General features: G+C 45.4%; 2 protein-coding genes across 2 annotated transcripts; both read right to left on the bottom strand.

Annotated features, from left to right (window-relative positions):
- Positions 1 to 5,631: 5,631 nt before the first annotated feature.
- LOC132584615 (oocyte zinc finger protein XlCOF6-like) lies at positions 5,632 to 12,072 on the bottom strand. The gene is made up of 3 exons (XM_060256519.1): positions 12,049 to 12,072; positions 11,702 to 11,807; positions 5,632 to 7,538 (listed from the first exon to the last, which is right to left on the bottom strand). Exons 1-3 carry the CDS (start codon positions 12,070 to 12,072, stop codon positions 5,632 to 5,634), a joined length of 2,037 nt encoding a protein of 678 aa, XP_060112502.1.
- A 371-nt stretch (positions 12,073 to 12,443) lies between these two features.
- LOC132584616 (zinc finger protein 213-like) lies at positions 12,444 to 13,993 on the bottom strand. The gene is made up of 3 exons (XM_060256520.1): positions 13,544 to 13,993; positions 13,153 to 13,267; positions 12,444 to 12,448 (listed from the first exon to the last, which is right to left on the bottom strand). Exons 1-3 carry the CDS (start codon positions 13,964 to 13,966, stop codon positions 12,444 to 12,446), a joined length of 543 nt encoding a protein of 180 aa, XP_060112503.1. The 5' UTR covers positions 13,967 to 13,993.
- Between the last annotated feature and the right edge of the window lie 3,472 nt (positions 13,994 to 17,465).

A 17,465-nucleotide genomic window follows, 5' to 3' on the forward strand; every position in this document is an offset into this window, starting at 1 on the left:
GTCAGGCCAATGGCCCATCCAGTCCAGCACTCAGTGTCACATAAGAACATAAGAGAAGCCATGTTGGGTCAGGCCAATGGCCCATCCAGTCCAACACTCTGTGTCACATAAGAACATAAGAGAAGCCATGTTGGATCAGGCCAATGGCCCATCCAGTCCAGCACTCAGTGTCACACAGTGGCCAAAAAACCCAGAGGGACAGAGCAGGGGAAAACTACAATAAATTATTGGAAGGAAAGCAGGAGGTGGGGCATTTGAATAGATAAGGACTGTGGGCTTGTCTGCTTGTTTTGAGTTGCGAATAAAAATGGTCAGAAGGCTGATAATTTTAACGTAGTCATTTTGAGCTTATGCCGACAAGTTCTACTTTGATGTCAAAGTAAAATACCTCGTTTCAAACCAAGCAATGTGTGGGGCTTCGTTATTTACCTGCTACAGTACCACCCTGCATTCTTAACCATAGCCCACCAGCTATGCTCACTGTACCCCATTCCATTGTCTGATGAAGTATGCATGCATATGAAAGCTTAAATTCTGAATAACACTTTGTTGGTCTTAAAAGTGATACTGGACTCCTTGTGGAGAAACACCATTATAGGCCTGTGCTTGTCTGGGAATTGGCTAGAGGAGTCTATAAAACTCTAGGCAAGGCTTTGGCCTAGTCTATTCCTCCTTCCCTCCTCCTCTCCTGTCTGGAAGTAGCACTACTGAGGAGGCCTCCTAGAGAGACAGGAAGTCTTTCAGGCTGGTCTCCCAGAAGGCTGCAGGAGAGAAAACCAGTTCCTGGGCGGGAACTGGGTTATTTATTAGAGGTTTTTGGAGGGAAACGGGCAGTTAAAAGTTGTCAGGGGAAGCTGACAGTGAGTTTGATTTGAGTCTTGGTGACAGGTGAGTTGGTTCTGAATGGTATTGTCAGGGCCAGTTATATATTAGGGAAAGAAGAAGCGTTTATCCCTACTTTCATTTATTACTTTTGCTCACCCTGTATTTAAAAATGCCTGTAAATAGATGCATGTTTTAAATAAATGTTTTATATGCTTAAAAGGTAGTCCCTCTGTTTCCCCAACCGCCTTAGACCTCGCTACCGCAAGAAGGGAGTCCAGGGAAAGGGGAAGGCATACAGTTGGTAAGGTGCCAATCCTCCAGGGGTCTTCCAAAGAAGGACTATGGTCTCTGGGTTAACCAGGTGCTGGGTTGGCAGAGGACCTTGAGGCCACACCTCAGAACTGGCAAGGGGGATTGGGAGTCCTGTTCCTCTCGGTCAAGAACCCCTAAATTGAACAGGTGGTGGCAGCGTGCCCTAGTGGTGGGAAGAAGATAAGCTCCCTTCAGGAGTTGGCAACTCAAAAGGGAGTTGACAGGATCGGGTCTGAAGGCAGAACAGAGCCGGTTCCGCCACACTCCTACTTTGTTCTATTGCTTCAGACCAACACAGCTGCCCACCTGGATCTGAGCTTTCCAAGGTCAGTCCAGGAAATGGCCAGTGTAACCGTTGAAGATATAGTTGGAGAAAGTGCCCTCTTTTTGCAAGTTTAAGCGAGACGCACTCCCACAGTGTCAGAGGGGAGGAAATTGGAATCACCCAGTGCTGTGAAAATAGCTGCTGGATGAAGACCTCCGGTCTCTTGGCGCACACACACACAAAAAAAGACTTTGACATTTCTCCCCTAAAGTGATTGTGTTAGTGACTATTAATTTCAATAACTGCTGATGCAATGCTACATTTTAAAACTGACAATAATTCCATCTGATTCAATATAATACTTATAATACAATACAAATACCCAAACAGCTTGAACTTCTGCTTTATATCTTCTCTTATATCTTGCCCAGATTCACATGAGGTATGATCGTATCCTGAAGTTTATCCTTCCAGTAGAAGAATAAACATGGATGACTGACTCATCCACAAATTCAGGTGGGTAGCTGTGTTCTGAGGGAGAACAAAGTTTGCGTTCAGTGGCCCCTTTAAGACCAACAAAGTTTTATTCCAAGTATAAGCTTTCATGTGCATGCACTGTTCTTCAAATACCATGAAACGGAAATTACATCGGATGTGAGGGCTTTATATACAAACATCCCTCACAACAAGGTACTCCTTGTGGCTGAAAACGTCTTGGATTCACAATCGGATCCTTTTCCTCCAACTTTTTTCCTTACAGAATTGCTGGACATTATTTTGGAAAATAATTATTTTAAGCACAACCAATCTTTTTTATTTCAAAGCAACAAGAAGCTTGGTGGCCCCCAGTTTAACTGACCATTTCATGGATGACTGAAAATTTGTACTATTTGCTGTCACAACCCCCCTTTTAAACAGATTACATTATATGTGATTTATAGACATTTTATTATTTTCAGACAAAAGTACACCATTTCACATTCAGTTAAATAACTTGCATTCTTCCATTAAATCCAACATTCACTACGTTAATTTGATCCGTTTTCTAGGATTCACTGAACAAAGTTTAATGGTAATAAGGTTTTATTGTTTAATTCCACAGATATTGTGACAGTCTTTATTCTCTGTATTCTTATCTTTGCTTGCTTTCATTAGGTCACTGAGAGTCTCATTTTTCTTGTGTTACTCCTGGGGGACAACACGGCACAATGGGAGGATATTTTTGCCCATTCTAATGCAGATAAGGATAGAATAATGGCCAGTTTACCGTGTTTGATACTGCTAGTGGTGATGTTGATACAGAGTGGAAACAATGATTAACCTTGTACCAGCAAAAAAATCCACGCATGTGGTTTTTTAAGTCAGTATTGTAAGGCAGCCGGAATACGTCAGGGTCTTAGATGCCAAAAGGTGCCAACACTTTTTTTTTAGGATCTGAGGATTTTAAGAAGAACTGGACATCTATTCTTAACAAGTGCTCACTCAATTTAATGTTATTAATTACAGAAAAGGCACTTGAGAAACAGCAAGTTTTGATTCTGAAATTTCCACTACGGAACAAAAGCTCAAAGACAGCATGGAGTCAATAGAGCTTTTTGATAATAAATTGGAGGAATGAAAATAGCATTAAAGATCTGGAAAAGAAAATCAGATAGTAAAAAATTCAACAGGAATACGAGCCTGCTTGGGTATACAGATGGAATGTGAGTAATTTTGCCAGGAATAAACAAGTTTCATGGTCGGATTTTAGTATTTCCAACTCTGGACTTGAATCTTCAGAGGGAATAAAATCACAGAGTTGGAAGGAACCCCCAGGGTCATCTAATCCAACCCCCTGCACAATGCAGGAAATTCACAGGATCAGTGTTGCTGTCAGATGGCCATCTAGCCTCTGTCTCAAAACCTCCAAGGAAGGTGAGTCCACCACCTCCCAAGGAACCCTGTTTCACATGAGGAACTGCTCTAACGATCAGGAAGATCTTCCTAATGTTGAGCCAGAAACTCTTCTGACTTAATTTATTTATTTATCTACGTTATATTTATATCCCACCCATTCTATGCAGACTCAAGGCGGCTAACAACATAAAATACACAATAAACAATAAGCAATATTAACAATAAAACAATCAGATAAATTGCAATGGTGCTACTTCAGGTGCTAATTTCAACCCATTGCTTAAATCAGAAGAGTTTCTGGCTCAACATTAGGAAGAACTTCCTGACAGGGAGATGAGGCATCATGTGTGGTTCAGGGACTGAGAGATCACGACCTACCTCTTCCTCTTCTTTTTTTAGAAAGACGATACATGTTACACACAAGGAATCACAATAAACAATATCCAACCCACAAGAAACAATGCTTTCCTCATGGGTCTTAATCCCAGTAGAATCTAGGATTTTGAATTTGGGTCTGAATTTTGTACTGACTGATAAATGTGATCCATTTGCAACTAGGAAAGATTTATACTTACTTATTAGACAACTGAAACTTAAGAGTTCTGTTTGGTGATTCTAATGTGAGACAAATAAATTTCCTGCAAAGTCTACCTTCATTCCTAATATATATGACGCAGAAATGCAAGTATTTGAATAGTTAAGGACATCAAAAATATGGAGACTCACCATCAATCTCTAAGACATAATAGGACTGAGAAACGCATCCTTGTAGATTTGGCTACAGATAAAATATAGTCATTAAGCAAACGGACAAGCATGGAGCAATAGTGATACTGGACCTACAAGACTATCAAACTATGGTCAGTACACTGCTTAATAACACAGGAGGAGGAGATTAGATTTATATCCCACCCTTCACTACCTGGAGTCTCATAGTGGCTTACAATCTTATTTTTCTTCCCCCCCCACACAACAGACACCCTGAGGTTTTTCACACAACTTAAGGATTCTGGGCAGTTACTGCCCAGTAATGTTTTTCTTCCCTGTCATTTCAGAAAGGCCCATTTTAGTAACTGGCTGCTACTGGAATACTTTTACCCAGGGCTTTTTTTGAGCAGGAACACACAGGAAAGCAGTTCCAGCTGGCTAGGCATCATGGACTGTGGTCTAATATGCAAATGAACTCCTGCTGGGGTTTTTCTACAAAAAAACCCTATGTGAAACATTGGTGACATCACAGGGTGTGGCCTATGATGCAAATGAGTTCCTGCTGGGTTTTTCTACCAAAAAAGCCTAGCTTTTACCTTTTCAGACAGTCCCAGAGCTGTCCTGGCTCTGATCCCTTCGAACTAAGTTGTTGTGTTGGAGGACACAACCTTTTCCTTTCAACTCAAATAAGTAAACCCTATTGCCAAAACGCTTTTGGCTTAAAAGTGGTGGGATCCGAAAAACCTCTCAGCAGGCTGGACTGGGGAGGGATTAGGACTGGGGGATGTCTCTCTAGAACTGCTTGACAGAAAAAAAATATGTTTGTGAATTAAGGATGCTGGTTGCTCATATTGTGTTTATGCCAGCAGGAGACAGGCTGTAGATATTTGTTACTCTCGACCTGTCAAGTTCTTCACAGGATTTGGGAAAGGAAATTTTTTTTGCCAGTTTTGCACATATCAGAACGAGTTTGCTTGACAGATAACCTGAAGGAGCAAGTTTCATAGAGGAGAGCAAGCACTAAAAAGGCCCTTCTTTGTTGAACTCCTCTCTGCACCTCCCAACATCTGGGCATTTGAAGACGACTCGCATCAGAATCAGCTATAGGAAAGTTTCACTCTTGTGTGGATTCTCTAAGGAACATGAAGGTCAGATCTGTGCCTCGGCTCTTGCCACACACTGAGTACTGATGAGGTTTTTCCCTTGTGTGGATTCCTCCGTGCTAAAGGAGACACGAGTTGCTCTTGAATCTCCTTCAACCGGCAGACCCCATCTTTGCTTCCTTCCCTGTAAGATCTATTTGAGGCTTCAATCATCACTAAATATCTTTCCATAGTACAAGCATATAGAACATCTCTTCCCAGATAGGCTAAGGTTTCTATGTAGATTCCAGCTCTTTATCACATATTTTCAATGCTTTGTACGGTCTGTGCTTGTCATTTAGGTGTGAAATATGAGAAAAGCTCTTTTCAAAGGCTAAGCAGTTACAAGGCTTCTCATTGTGTGGATTCTTTGATGCTTTTGAAGATTACAATGCTGAATGAATCTCCTTCCACACTCTAAGCATTCATAAGGTTTCTCCCTTGTGTGGGTTCTTTGATCCAGTTGAAGCTTGCTCTTGTCACTTAATCTCTTTTTACAATCTGAGCACTCAAAAGTTTTTCCCCTGTGTGGGTTCTCTGGTGCCGCTGAAGCTTGCTACTGTTACTGAATCTCTTCCCACACTCCAAGCAGTCAAAAGTTTTCTCCCCAGTGTGGATTCTTCGATGCTGTTGAAGATTTCCTTTAAGACCAAATCTTTTTCCACAGTCTGAGCACTCAAAAGGTTTCTCACCCGTGTGGGTTCTGTGATGCAGTTGAAGAGTTCTACTTTGACTGAATCTCTTTCCACACTCTGAACATTCAAATGGTTTCTCTCCTGTATGGGTTCTTAAATGATCCTGAAGCTTGCTACTCTGACTGAATCTCTTTCCGCACTCTGAGCACTGAAAAGGTTTCTTCCCTGTGTGGGTTCTTTGATGCTGTTGAAGATTGCTACCATGACTGAATCTCTTTCCACACTCTGAACATTCAAAAAGTTTCTCCTTTGTGTGGGTTCTTTGATGCCGCTGAAGACTGCCACGACGACTGAATCTCTTCCCGCACTCTGAGCACTCAAAAGGTTTCTCCCCTGTGTGGGTTTTCTGGTGCCGCTGAAGTCTGCTACTGTCGATGAAACTCTTCCCACACTCTGAACACTCAAAAGGTTTCTCCCCTGTGTGGGTTCTTTGATGCAACTGAAGAGTGCTTTTGTTACTGTAGCTCTTTCCACAGTCTGAACATTTAAAAGGTTTCTCCCCTGTGTGGGTTGTCTGGTGCCGCTGAAGACTGCTACTGTGGATGAAACTCTTCCCACACTCTGAACACTCAAAAGGTTTCTCCCCTGTGTGGGTTCTTTGATGCAACTGAAGATTGCTACTCTGACTGAATCTCTTCCCACACTCTGAGCACTCAAAAGGTTTCTCCCCTGTGTGGGTCCTCTGGTGCTGCTGAAGTCTGCTACTGTGGATGAAACTCTTCCCACACTCTGAACACTCAAAAGGTTTCTCCCCTGTGTGGGTTCTTTGATGCAACTGAAGATTGCTACTCTGACTGAATCTTTTCCCGCACTCTGAACACTCAAAAGGTTTCTCCCCTGTGTGGGTTCTTTGATGCTGTCGAAGATTGCTATTGTGACTGAATCTTTTCCCGCACTCTGAGCACTCAAAAGGTTTCTCCCCTGTGTGGGTTCTTTGATGCTGTTGAAGAGTGCCACTCAGACTAAATCTTTTCCCACACTCTGAGCATTCAAAAGGTTTTTCCCCCGTGTGGGTTCTCTGGTGCCACTGAAGTTTGCTACTACGATTGAAACTCTTCCCACACTCTGAACACTCAAAAGGTTTCTCCCCTGTGTGGGTTCTTCGATGCTGTCGAAGACTGCTATTGTGATTGAATCTTTTCCCACACTCGGAGCACTCAAAAGGTTTCTCCCCTGTTCGGGTTCTTTGATGCAGCCGAAGACTGCTATTCCGACTAAATCTCTTCCCACGCCCTGAGTATCTAAAAGATTTCTCCCCCATGTGGGTTCGCTGGTGCTGCAGAGGATGGGCACCCATATTAAATTTCTTTTTACCTTCCAACCGTTCAAAAGGTTTCTCCATTCTGTGGATTTTTTGATGGTTCTGAAGAGTGCCACTCAAAATAAATCTTGTTCCATGGGAATGGACTTTGTATTGGGTTTTATCTGAAATGTTCATTCTATATTTTGAGCAACTGTATGGTTCTTTCCTGATGTGAATGACTTTTTGGAAATCCCCCCCTTGGCAAGGAACAGGTTTTTCTCTCTTCTTGAGCATCTGGCTGCCTTTCTGCCTCTTCAGTCTGACTTGATTCCTGAAGTTTCCTTTCATGTCCTCCTTTTTTTCATCATCTGGTGACTGCTGTTGAAGTTGCTCACCCTCCTCATTCTTCTGAACATCCTCTGCTGGAATAAAAAGAGTGCTTCCATTAGCACCTGAGACGGCAAGTAAAATCCAAATACAAGTATGTGATTGCTGTAGGAAAGGACTGATGGCCCTTTGGCCTCATCCAGTGTGACTGATCATAACTAACACCCCCCCCCCCTCAGAATATCCAGTATTTAAGGATACAACAGCCCTGATGAACCACAGCTGAACTCCTCTCTAGATGGAGCTTCTGAGCCTCCAGATTCCAGGCCCTAGAAGACCTCCGTCCCTCCTCACCCTGTGGGCTTTATAATTCTTCCAAACTAACAGCTGCTTAGAAGCAAAGGAGAAATTCTGAATGGCTGTTTCTTCCCAGTTCCCTTGACACAACTGGGAAGGACACCCACTCTCAGCCGGCTCATTTCGGAAGGAAATATGCTTTTGGAAGCCTCAAGAAACTCTCCAGCTTTCTTTGGATTCAAGACCATTGTTGGTCTCTCTGATTTCTGGTTTCTTTTGCATGGGGTTGGGGGGTGAACATAAGAAACACCATGTTGGATCAGGCCAATGGCCCATCCAGTCCAACACTCTGTGTCACACAGTGGCCAAAAAACCACATGCCATCAGGAGGTCCATCAGTGAGGCCAGGACACTAGAAACCCTCCCACTGTTATCCCCCCCCCCCAAGCACCAAGAATACAGAGCATCACTTGCCCCAGACAGAGAGTTCCATCAATACCCTGTGGCTAATAGGCACCGATGGAAGTCTGCTCTATAAGTTTATCCAACCCCTCTTGAATCTGTCTATGAATGTAGCTATTAACACCTCCTGTGGCAGTGAATTCCATCTGTTAATCACCCTTTAGGCGAAGAAGTGCTTCCTTTTATCTGTGGGATTCATATGGAGAAGGAAAGTTATCTAAGCAAAAATAACTGTTTTGAAAGGACAGAACCACAGTCAAGATCAAGGCCCGTAGTCTGAACCTGTACGAGGGACACGGATGCAGACAAGATCTCAGTCAGAGTGGATGTTTGGAATCCCATCCAGGGGGAAGGGTGTGTTGTAACGGTTGGCAGCAGAGAATCTAAGATCTGCCCGTTACAGAGTCTTTCTGATGGTCTCTCATCTCCACCTTTACTCAGGCCAGGACACCCTCTCTGGCTTGTGTGAGGGCCACAACACTGGCCTCCATTGCTCCTGGGCAAGCAGAAGGTCAGGTATCAAACTATGTATTGCTATTCAGTATTTTGATTCATGCCTCATCCCAATGGTGGCTATTCACACCTTAGGCATTACTTCCCTGTACAGAGCTCCACAATGCAGAGAAGGAAAGAGTTGTGAAGTTTGAAGGGACGGTTCAGGTAAGGGTGCCAACCTCCCAGGGGGCCTAGGAGATGTCCCAGAATTCGAACTGATCTTCAGGTGAAAGAGATCAATTCTCCTACAGGGCGGACTCCATGGCAGTATACTCCCTCTCAAACCTCTCCAGGCCTATGATTCTCCCCCCCGCATCCCCCAGTCTTCAGGTATATCCTGCCCCAGACTTGGCAGCTCTAGACAGCTGACCAGAAATGTTGCAAACAAGAAGCAGTGAGGAGGGAGGGGGTTAAAAAAATGCATTTGTAACTGAGCAGAGTCTTGGGAAGGCAAACTGACATTCCCAAGCTGGCAGTCCTTTTTTTTTTTTTTTTTAATGTCCAAAAACTTTTTTATTGAATTTAGTAAACATACAAATAAAGCAATCAATGACTGTATCTGCAATCATTCTTTGTGTATAAGCATAGCATACCAGCAGAAAACAGAATATATATATATACACAAAATACAAACAAAACAACACATACATACATTCACACATACATACATACTTGGCAGCTGAATTAAAAAATAAGTACTCTGTCCATATGTTAATTACATCAAATTAATAATGTCATAATATCTACCAGGAATACATGTACGCATCTGATCTACAGGACTAAAAGAAAATTTAAGAAATGGAAGCCACTTGTACATCAGAGAATTGTTACCTTCTGAATTATTTATATTGCATAAACTATCTGCTATCTTGTCCATAGCATAGACCTCCCAGATTTTAGCATACCAGGCTTTAACTGGAGGAATATTGGGAGATTTCCAAAATTGGGCTAACACCATTTTAGCAGCAGCTAGTAAAAGGGATATCAGGGATTTATTGAGAGAAGTAATAGAAATACCTTTCCAACAGTCAAGCAAAATGAGTTCCAATCTTAAGGGTAAACTATAGCCCGTGATATCCTTGATTTTTGCCACAATTACTGCCCAAAACGACTGCTGGCAGTCCTCAGTGAGGCCGTCCGCTGGAAGGACCTACCTGCTGCTCAACCCATTTGCATGGGACAGGTTGTTTCTAAAATGGATATTGGCAGGGCTTTTTTTTGCAGCAGGAACACTTTTGCCTATTAGGCCACACCCCCCTGATGTAGCCAATCCTCCTGGCGCTCACGGTAGGCCCTGCACTAAGAGCCCTGTAAGCTCCAGGAGGACTGGCTACATCAGGGGTGCATGGCCTAATAGACAAAGGAGTTCCTGCTGCAAAAAAAGCCCTGGATACTGGTCTTCCGTCGGAACCCCTCCCTCTCCCATGACACCATGAGACAAATGCTGTAGCTATGAAACTGAGTTTTAGTTTTTATTTATTTTCGTCCTTTTAGAACCCTGTTTTTCCTTCAAGGAACTAAGGGATACGTATGCAGGTCTCACCTCCTCTATTCTGCCCTCCCTTTGAGGTAGGCTATTCATTTAATTTAATTCAATTTATATCCCGCCCTCCCCACTCCCCGAAGCAGGCTCAGGGCAGTGAACAAGGGCAATAGGCATAAACTAAAACATTAAAGGAAAAAGACAGAAGGCAACCGAAGAAGGGGACGGCAAAAAATGAGATGGCTGGACAGCATTACTGATGTAACTAACATGAATTTGAGCGGACTTCAGAGGATGGTGGAAGACAGGAGGGCCTGGCGTGACATGGTCCATGGGGGTCGCAAAGAGTCGGACTCGACTCTACGACTGAATGACAAAATTATAATATCAAAAGTGCTGAATTAGTGATGGCAGTGCCGCAAATCTTCGTGTCTTAAACATTCATATCCTCCAGACACAGATTGGATCAAAGGACCAGGCTCCAGGGGGACCAGTTCAATCTGGTAAAGGCTAGGATGAGAGGGTGGCTTGCCCACCCTCGTCCTGCAGTCAGGTGTTTGAATGTGGCTCTCCCAGAGCCTCTCCCTGCCCGCTGACCACTACAACACACACTCTCCCCCAGATTGTAAGTGAAATATGAGCAGTCAGTGTGATGCAGGGGCAAAAAAGGCTACTGCAGTCTTAGGGCGTATCAACAGAGGCAGAACATCCAAATCACAAGTCCTGCTATAAGGTGCATTGGTTAGACTACTCAGAGTACTATATGCAGTTCTGGAGGCCTCATCTCAAAAAGGATGTAGACAGAACTGAACAGGTGCAGAGGAGGCTGCCCAAGATGTTCAGAGGCCTGGAGATCAAACCCTAGGAAGAACACCTGATGGACTTGGGAATGTTCAGTCTGGAGAAAGGTTGAGGGGGGGCACAATTGCTCTCTTTATGTATCTGAAGCTGTCACTTAAGAGGAGGGGAGGAAGCTGCTCCTATTGGCAGCAGAGGACATTTTGGGAAGGAAGGAAATCCTCCCTTGTAATCCTCTTGAGAAGCTCTCCCACTCTTCTTCAGATTCAGGGCTTTTCCCTGTCTCCCCCAAAGTCTCTCTAACATTTTTTTGTTCTTTGGCAGAGAAATGGAGAGAGAAAAAGTGATCATTCTTATACTGGGGAGAAAAGAAATCCAAGCAAGAAGACACATTCTTCTGGAAGGACAGAAACTTGGTCAAGATCCAAGGCCACAATCCCAAGCAGTATAAGGGGGATGAATCCATTCCAGATCAGAATCGGGGCATATAACAGGAATCCCATCCAGGGGGAAGGGTTTGTTGTAAAGGCTGGCAACAGAGAGTTTAGGATCTGGCCCCTTTCCAGAGTCTTTCTGACAGTCCCCACCTTTGTCTCAGGCCAGAACACCCTCTCTGGCTTGGGTGATGGCCAAAACTAGCCTCGGTTGCCCTGAGGAAGTAGAGGAGCCGGCCTGAAAAGGATATATTACTGTTCAATATTTTGATTCATGTATCATCAGTTCACACTATTGGTGGCTATGAAGGATCCTTACCCAGAGAAACCACACTCCGATAGTTCTCCCGCATGACTTCTCTGTAGAGAGCTCTTTGGTCTGGATCCAGCAGGTCCCATTCTGCCACAGTGAAATACACAGCCACCTCCTCAAAGGAAAAGAGACACTGGAAGAAAAAGTAGATTCCCTCATCAGAGATCATGCCCATCAGAGACCCGACACTAGACGGGAGGATTCCAGGAGGATACAGGATGTAGAGCTTTGCAAGGGTAAAGGGAATGGCGAACACTGCCTTTCTCGCCTGAACACCTTGTAGCAACTGCAGGAGCAAAAGCCCCTCTGAGAAAGGTGGGGGGACCCCAGTTGTCCCTGCTGAACTCCCTTACCTGGGTTGGAGGTGCAGGAACCATTTCCACACTCAAAATCATCTCTCCACTGCCTGTTAGTGAGACAAAGAAGGAAGGAAGGGTGTTTGCCTCGCCTTCCTATTCCATTTGCTTGTTTGTTCCTTCCTTCACTCACCCCCCCCCCCCTTCTCAGGGGTGTAAAACCTCACCTTGTGTATACTCAACGATTTTAAACACTCTTTGCAAGATTGTAGGAGTGGCAGAGGAGAAGGACCAGTTAGAAATGCTTCCAATGTATTTCATACTTCTGTGAGACTTGAAATGTGCCCTTTGAACTTTGGAATGCAAAAGCTTACAGCATCCCTGCTGGATCAGACTAAAAGTCCAGGCATGATGTTCTCCAGCCAGAAGAGACCTCCCATGAGGCCTTGAGCCTAGGCTGGTGGGAGAAAAAGAGGGGGCTGGATATGATGTCATGACATGTTACCATCCCATTTGGTCCAAAACAGAGATGTGACTGGAGAGCAACTGGAAACTGAATGAGTTTTCAGAGGCTCTTTTTTCATGCTAACGTCACAACTAGATTTTTCAGGAAGATGGAAATGTCAGTATGACATCACATCCCCTCCAAGCCCCTCCCAAAAACTCCTGGGGGTGCCAGTCCACAGCTTGCCAACCCTACGCCAGCATCCTATTTCCCACAATGGCTCATCAGAAGTCCCTTGACACATAGGCAGAGAAGCCAAATTTCCCCCATTATTATTGGTCCCTAGAAAGTGGTTTTCAGAGTTATGCTGCCCCAGAAGGTGGAGGCTCCATTTATTCACCAGGCTGAATAGCTCCACCCAGGTTTGCCTACCTTTTCTTTTTTGAGTTACCTGGAGTTCCTCTTAGGAAAGGAGGGTGAGATATTAACATTTTAGTTAATGTGAGGAACTGCTCTCCATGAATTTACCTAAACCTCTTTGAAAGACATCACAATTAATGAACATTGAGTTCATTCTTGTGTTGTGTGAAGGAATATTTATTTTATTGGATTTATATCCCGGCCTCCCCACTGAAGCAGTCTTTTCCTGACTTGAACTCTCCACCCATCACGTTCACAGTGTGCCGCAACTGCATCCAGCCACAATGAGACCTTACCACAGGAGAGGGCATCTTGGGCACGCTCCATGGCTTGTGCACTCTGCCCTTGCTCTAAGGAAGCTGCTTCTGCCTCAGGGAATGCATCTTCTGTCTTCACCGATGGTGCCCACGTCTGAAACAGCAGCGAGGGAGAGGGGTAAGAGATGGCATGAACAGACCAAGCAATAGATCCTGCCCCACTCCCAGACTCTTCACCCTTCTATGAGTAGACTTGCTGAATTATCTGGAGGGATAAGAAATTCTGTAGAAGAAGAGGCTGCTGAAAGGAGCCTGTTAAATGTCCCACATGAATGATTTAACACTTGGGAGAAATGTCTGTCAAGGAAAACATTAAGAGAAGATCTGATATTGTTGCTTGAATTGGACACTACTGGAAAATGCCCCTCACCTGTTCTGCCTGCCTCTTCTCCTCTGCCTGGCTCAGGAGGAAACCTTCGGCCAGGGCCACCGCCTGGGAACTGGTCTCTGGCCCACACCCTCTGACCCAGGACTGCATCTCCGGGGGCAGGATGACCAGGAACTGCTCCAGGATCACCAGGTCCAAGATCTGCTTCTTTGTGCACCTCTCTGGCTTCAGCCAGTGGTTGCAAAGTGCATGGAGCTGGCTGCAAACTTCCCGGGGCCCATCAGCCATGTGGTACTGGAACAGCCGGAAGCGTTGGCAATGCAGATCTGAAGTTACGGTGTCCTTAGCCAGGATCTCTGGCACAGCTCTTTCCCAGAAATCAACATCACTCCCAGCTTGGAGGAGAAGGGGGCCTTTGCTTGCTGTCCTGCCAGTTCCAGGTCCTTCTGGGTGTTGTTCTTCCATCTCCTCCCCCTTCTCTTGGGTCAAGTCTAACTGTTAAATGATGCCTTTTCTCAAGTGGTTGTGTAGGGAGGCTTTGCCTGGGGGAGGGGGACAGAAAGGCAGCAACTTGTCACAAGGAAAACAGAAGAGAATGGAGATCCACCACTGAGCATCACAAACCTTCACATGCTCAGGAGACTCATGAGAATTGCCCTGGTGGATCAGAACAAAAGTCTTTGCAGAAGTGGTTTAAAACCATTTTGCTGTATTACATACCGAGGTATTTTAGATATGCTACCATGATTCTTTGGGAAAACGAAGGGTCTCTGTTGAGGGCTTAGCCTCTCGTTAGTTTTGCTGTCTGTTCTGGGGGCTAATTCTGAAGATAGTGGAGCCCCCAAAGGACGAACTGGTGACACCTTATCCATTGTATGTATCTTTTCAGCAGGCCTGAGGAAGGGAAGGGGCAGGAAAGTGAGCATATGAAGGAGCAGCTGAGATTGGGAGAGAAAAGCAGAGAGGCTTCTGCTGAGATTTGGCTCAAGAATCCTGATCTGGAGAAATGCTCCCGCTGGGCATCTGATGTGGGGTGATGGACCTTCTGCTGTGGGAATTCCTGTGGCTTCTCCCTTGATTGGCTCTGCCAGTATCTATGTCATTAAAACAAATTCTAAGACGACACCAGATGTTTCCAGGGCTTTCTCCTTCCAATGGGAACCAACCCAGGTAAACAGTATCCCTTGGAACATCTTATCTTGGTAAGAAGCAGGGTGAATATACAGTATACCCAAGAAGAGGATCTTGTTCCACATGTGGGCGGCAGAAGGCTGATCCCAGGGTGGGTGGCCACATCTGCATGCCCTGCCCCTCTCTACCTGCCAGAGGGGAGTAGCCCTCATGCTGCAATTGGTGGGCATTGGTGGTGTTTCCACGATCTTTGCTGGCACTGCCAGCAAATTGGCACCTTCACAAAGGTGCTTTTCCACTCTGGGCGGGTCCAGGGCTGTAGCCAAGACCAACAGCAGGATTTGTTGTTTGGAAGGGGTTTTTTTGGGGGGGGTACCTAGTAAACTGCCTTGTAAATTGCACTGTAAACTGCCTTGAATTCCACAAGCTAACTCTTCCCTCCCCCCCCCCCCCCCCGACCTTTGCTCTGCATGCTGTGCTAAGGGGAGAGAAAAAACCAGCAGCAATGCTACTATTTGTTCAGAGTGGTGGTGAGCAAAGGGGACAGATTAGGGGCCCTCCAATGGAGAGGCCATACAGTTGGAAGGTTTTTTTTTTTTTTTTTAAAGAATGGGCCTGTCCCCCCCCCCCCCGGAGTTTCAGCCGGGTGGGGCTTGGACACCACCTGGCAGCCCCGGTCCCATACTGGGAAGGCATCAGGATCTTAGGATGGGGCTGGGGTTGGTTCCAATGTGAGCAGGAGTTCCCTTTCTCCAGCCCCTTTCTTTCTCATCTCCCTCCCCCACCCCCCCATAAGACAACCTTTTCCTTTTTTGTAGATTACATTGACCAGCAGAAGAACAGCAGTTTCGTACATTTAACTTTTCTTGCACTGAAGACACTGATTCTCCCAGAACTACAGCCGCAGAAAATCGCCCTATTCCCCCCCCCCCCGTTCCCATCTCAAGTTCCGCTCCCCCGTCCCCAAACTTGGTTTTTCCCAGAATGAACCCTCCACCTCCAATGTCCAGCAATTTGCCGTCCGGGAGTTGGCAACCTGGCCCAGCCTTTCCCCCACCCCGAAGTTCCCAGATCTGAAATCGGATCCTTCACCCCCAATGCCTTACTTCTACGTAGACCTTCCCGGGATCTGGCTGCAGGGCTTCCCCTATCCTCTTCCCCACTTCAGAAGTGAACCCTTCTGCCCAGCCTCTTTCCCATCTCCCTTCCCCCCCCCTCCTCTCTAGCAAATGGCTCTCTCACTTTAACCCTTTCGCGGCTGCAGACAGCTGCAAAACGCGTCCGGTCTTCTTCCCCAGGAGGAGCTCCAGCCAGGTTGCCTCCGGCCGCGACTCGTGCAATTCAGTGGGGCTGCTCTGGAGTAACTCTGCGTGGGATCGCGCTCCCCAGGAATCCCAGGTCATTCAGCCAGCTCTGGGAAAAGAGGTTCTCCGCGTTCCTTATTTCCATGTCCTCGTTCCTTATTCACTCACCTTGCTTGAAGGGGAGGCGGTTACTATGCTATTTTTATTTTAATAGCCGGTGGAGAGAAAAAGCAGGACTTAAAAGTGCAACCAGCAAGTGCCCGTCTGGGAGTTTTTGCAAGTTCTGTAGAAGGGAAGAGACGGAGCTCGGATTCCTCCAGAGGAGGCTGGATTTGGACCCCTCCCCCACCCTGGCACCAGGACATACTAAAACGAATGACAAGATTGCCCGTAGGAAACAATGGGAGAGGTTGGATTGCCCATTGGATATAATGGGAGACAAGATTGCCAACTGACTTGCATGGGCTCCCCCCCCTCCGCCATTCAAACCCAGAACACCTGTCCCAGTCCCTGGCAATCTGCCCTTCCCCTGGCAACCCCATTCCAGGACACTTATAGGTTGTGTTGACTTTCCTGGAAAATCCATTCCAGATTTTTATTGAAGCTGTTTTTTGTTCTTCATTGTATTTCAATGGAGCCCATGCAAGTCAAATCCTCCTGTGTGTAGTGCATAATGGATAGCAGGTACTCATGGTTTTATAAGGAACTGAAGTAGGATGTTCTCCAGAACCATTTCCATTAAGATACAGGAGAAACTTCATGTTAAAAATAACTGAAAGTCTGCCATCTCCTGATTTTGATTCAGATTTGCACTAGAACATGCACAGAATGCCAGATACATTTAAAATAAACTATAGACATAGAACATATTTGCATTAACTCTGATCACAGAACCTGTCTTAAAATATATGAAATAGCACTTTTCTATGAGCTATAGGCCTAGTGATTTGGGGAACAAGGAAAAAAATAGTTTATTGGAATCTTTGCTAAGCGCATTGCATATCACAAGGCCCTTTTCTCTAGCAAGAATATGTTATCATCATGTTCTCTAAACATATTCTAAGAGAAAGTAAACATTCTCCCTATCTCCGTTGACATATCACAAAACCCAGGTGAGGATGTGAGCATCCTTGGGAATCCCAGATGTGACTGATGACAATGAGGTGTTTGTGTTTCAAATGTGCTTTGTTCTCTTCTGAAGGAAATCACAAGCTGTTGTTCTTCAAAAAACTGCAGGCAAACTGATTTACATTTAAGCTGCATCTCTTTAGAGATCCAGATTCACCCATCCTCCCTTCTCTCAAGGGAGAGAAGTTGTGGATGGTGGGGGAGCTGGGAACATCCCCTGCATGGTGCAGAAAGTGAGAAAAGGAGAGAAGGGCAAAAACATATTTTGTATGACAGGCAGGGGACTTCTTCCCCACAGTGTTCTTTGATTCACAAGAACTAAAATGAAGCAATGACTGGCCAGAAGGTCAGCCAGGCCAATACAGCAGTAGCCAACTTGTTAAGCAGGTGACTGTTCCCAC

This window comes from Heteronotia binoei, chromosome 15 (assembly GCF_032191835.1).
Source record: "Heteronotia binoei isolate CCM8104 ecotype False Entrance Well chromosome 15, APGP_CSIRO_Hbin_v1, whole genome shotgun sequence".
Taxonomy (NCBI): Eukaryota; Metazoa; Chordata; class Lepidosauria; order Squamata; family Gekkonidae; genus Heteronotia; species Heteronotia binoei.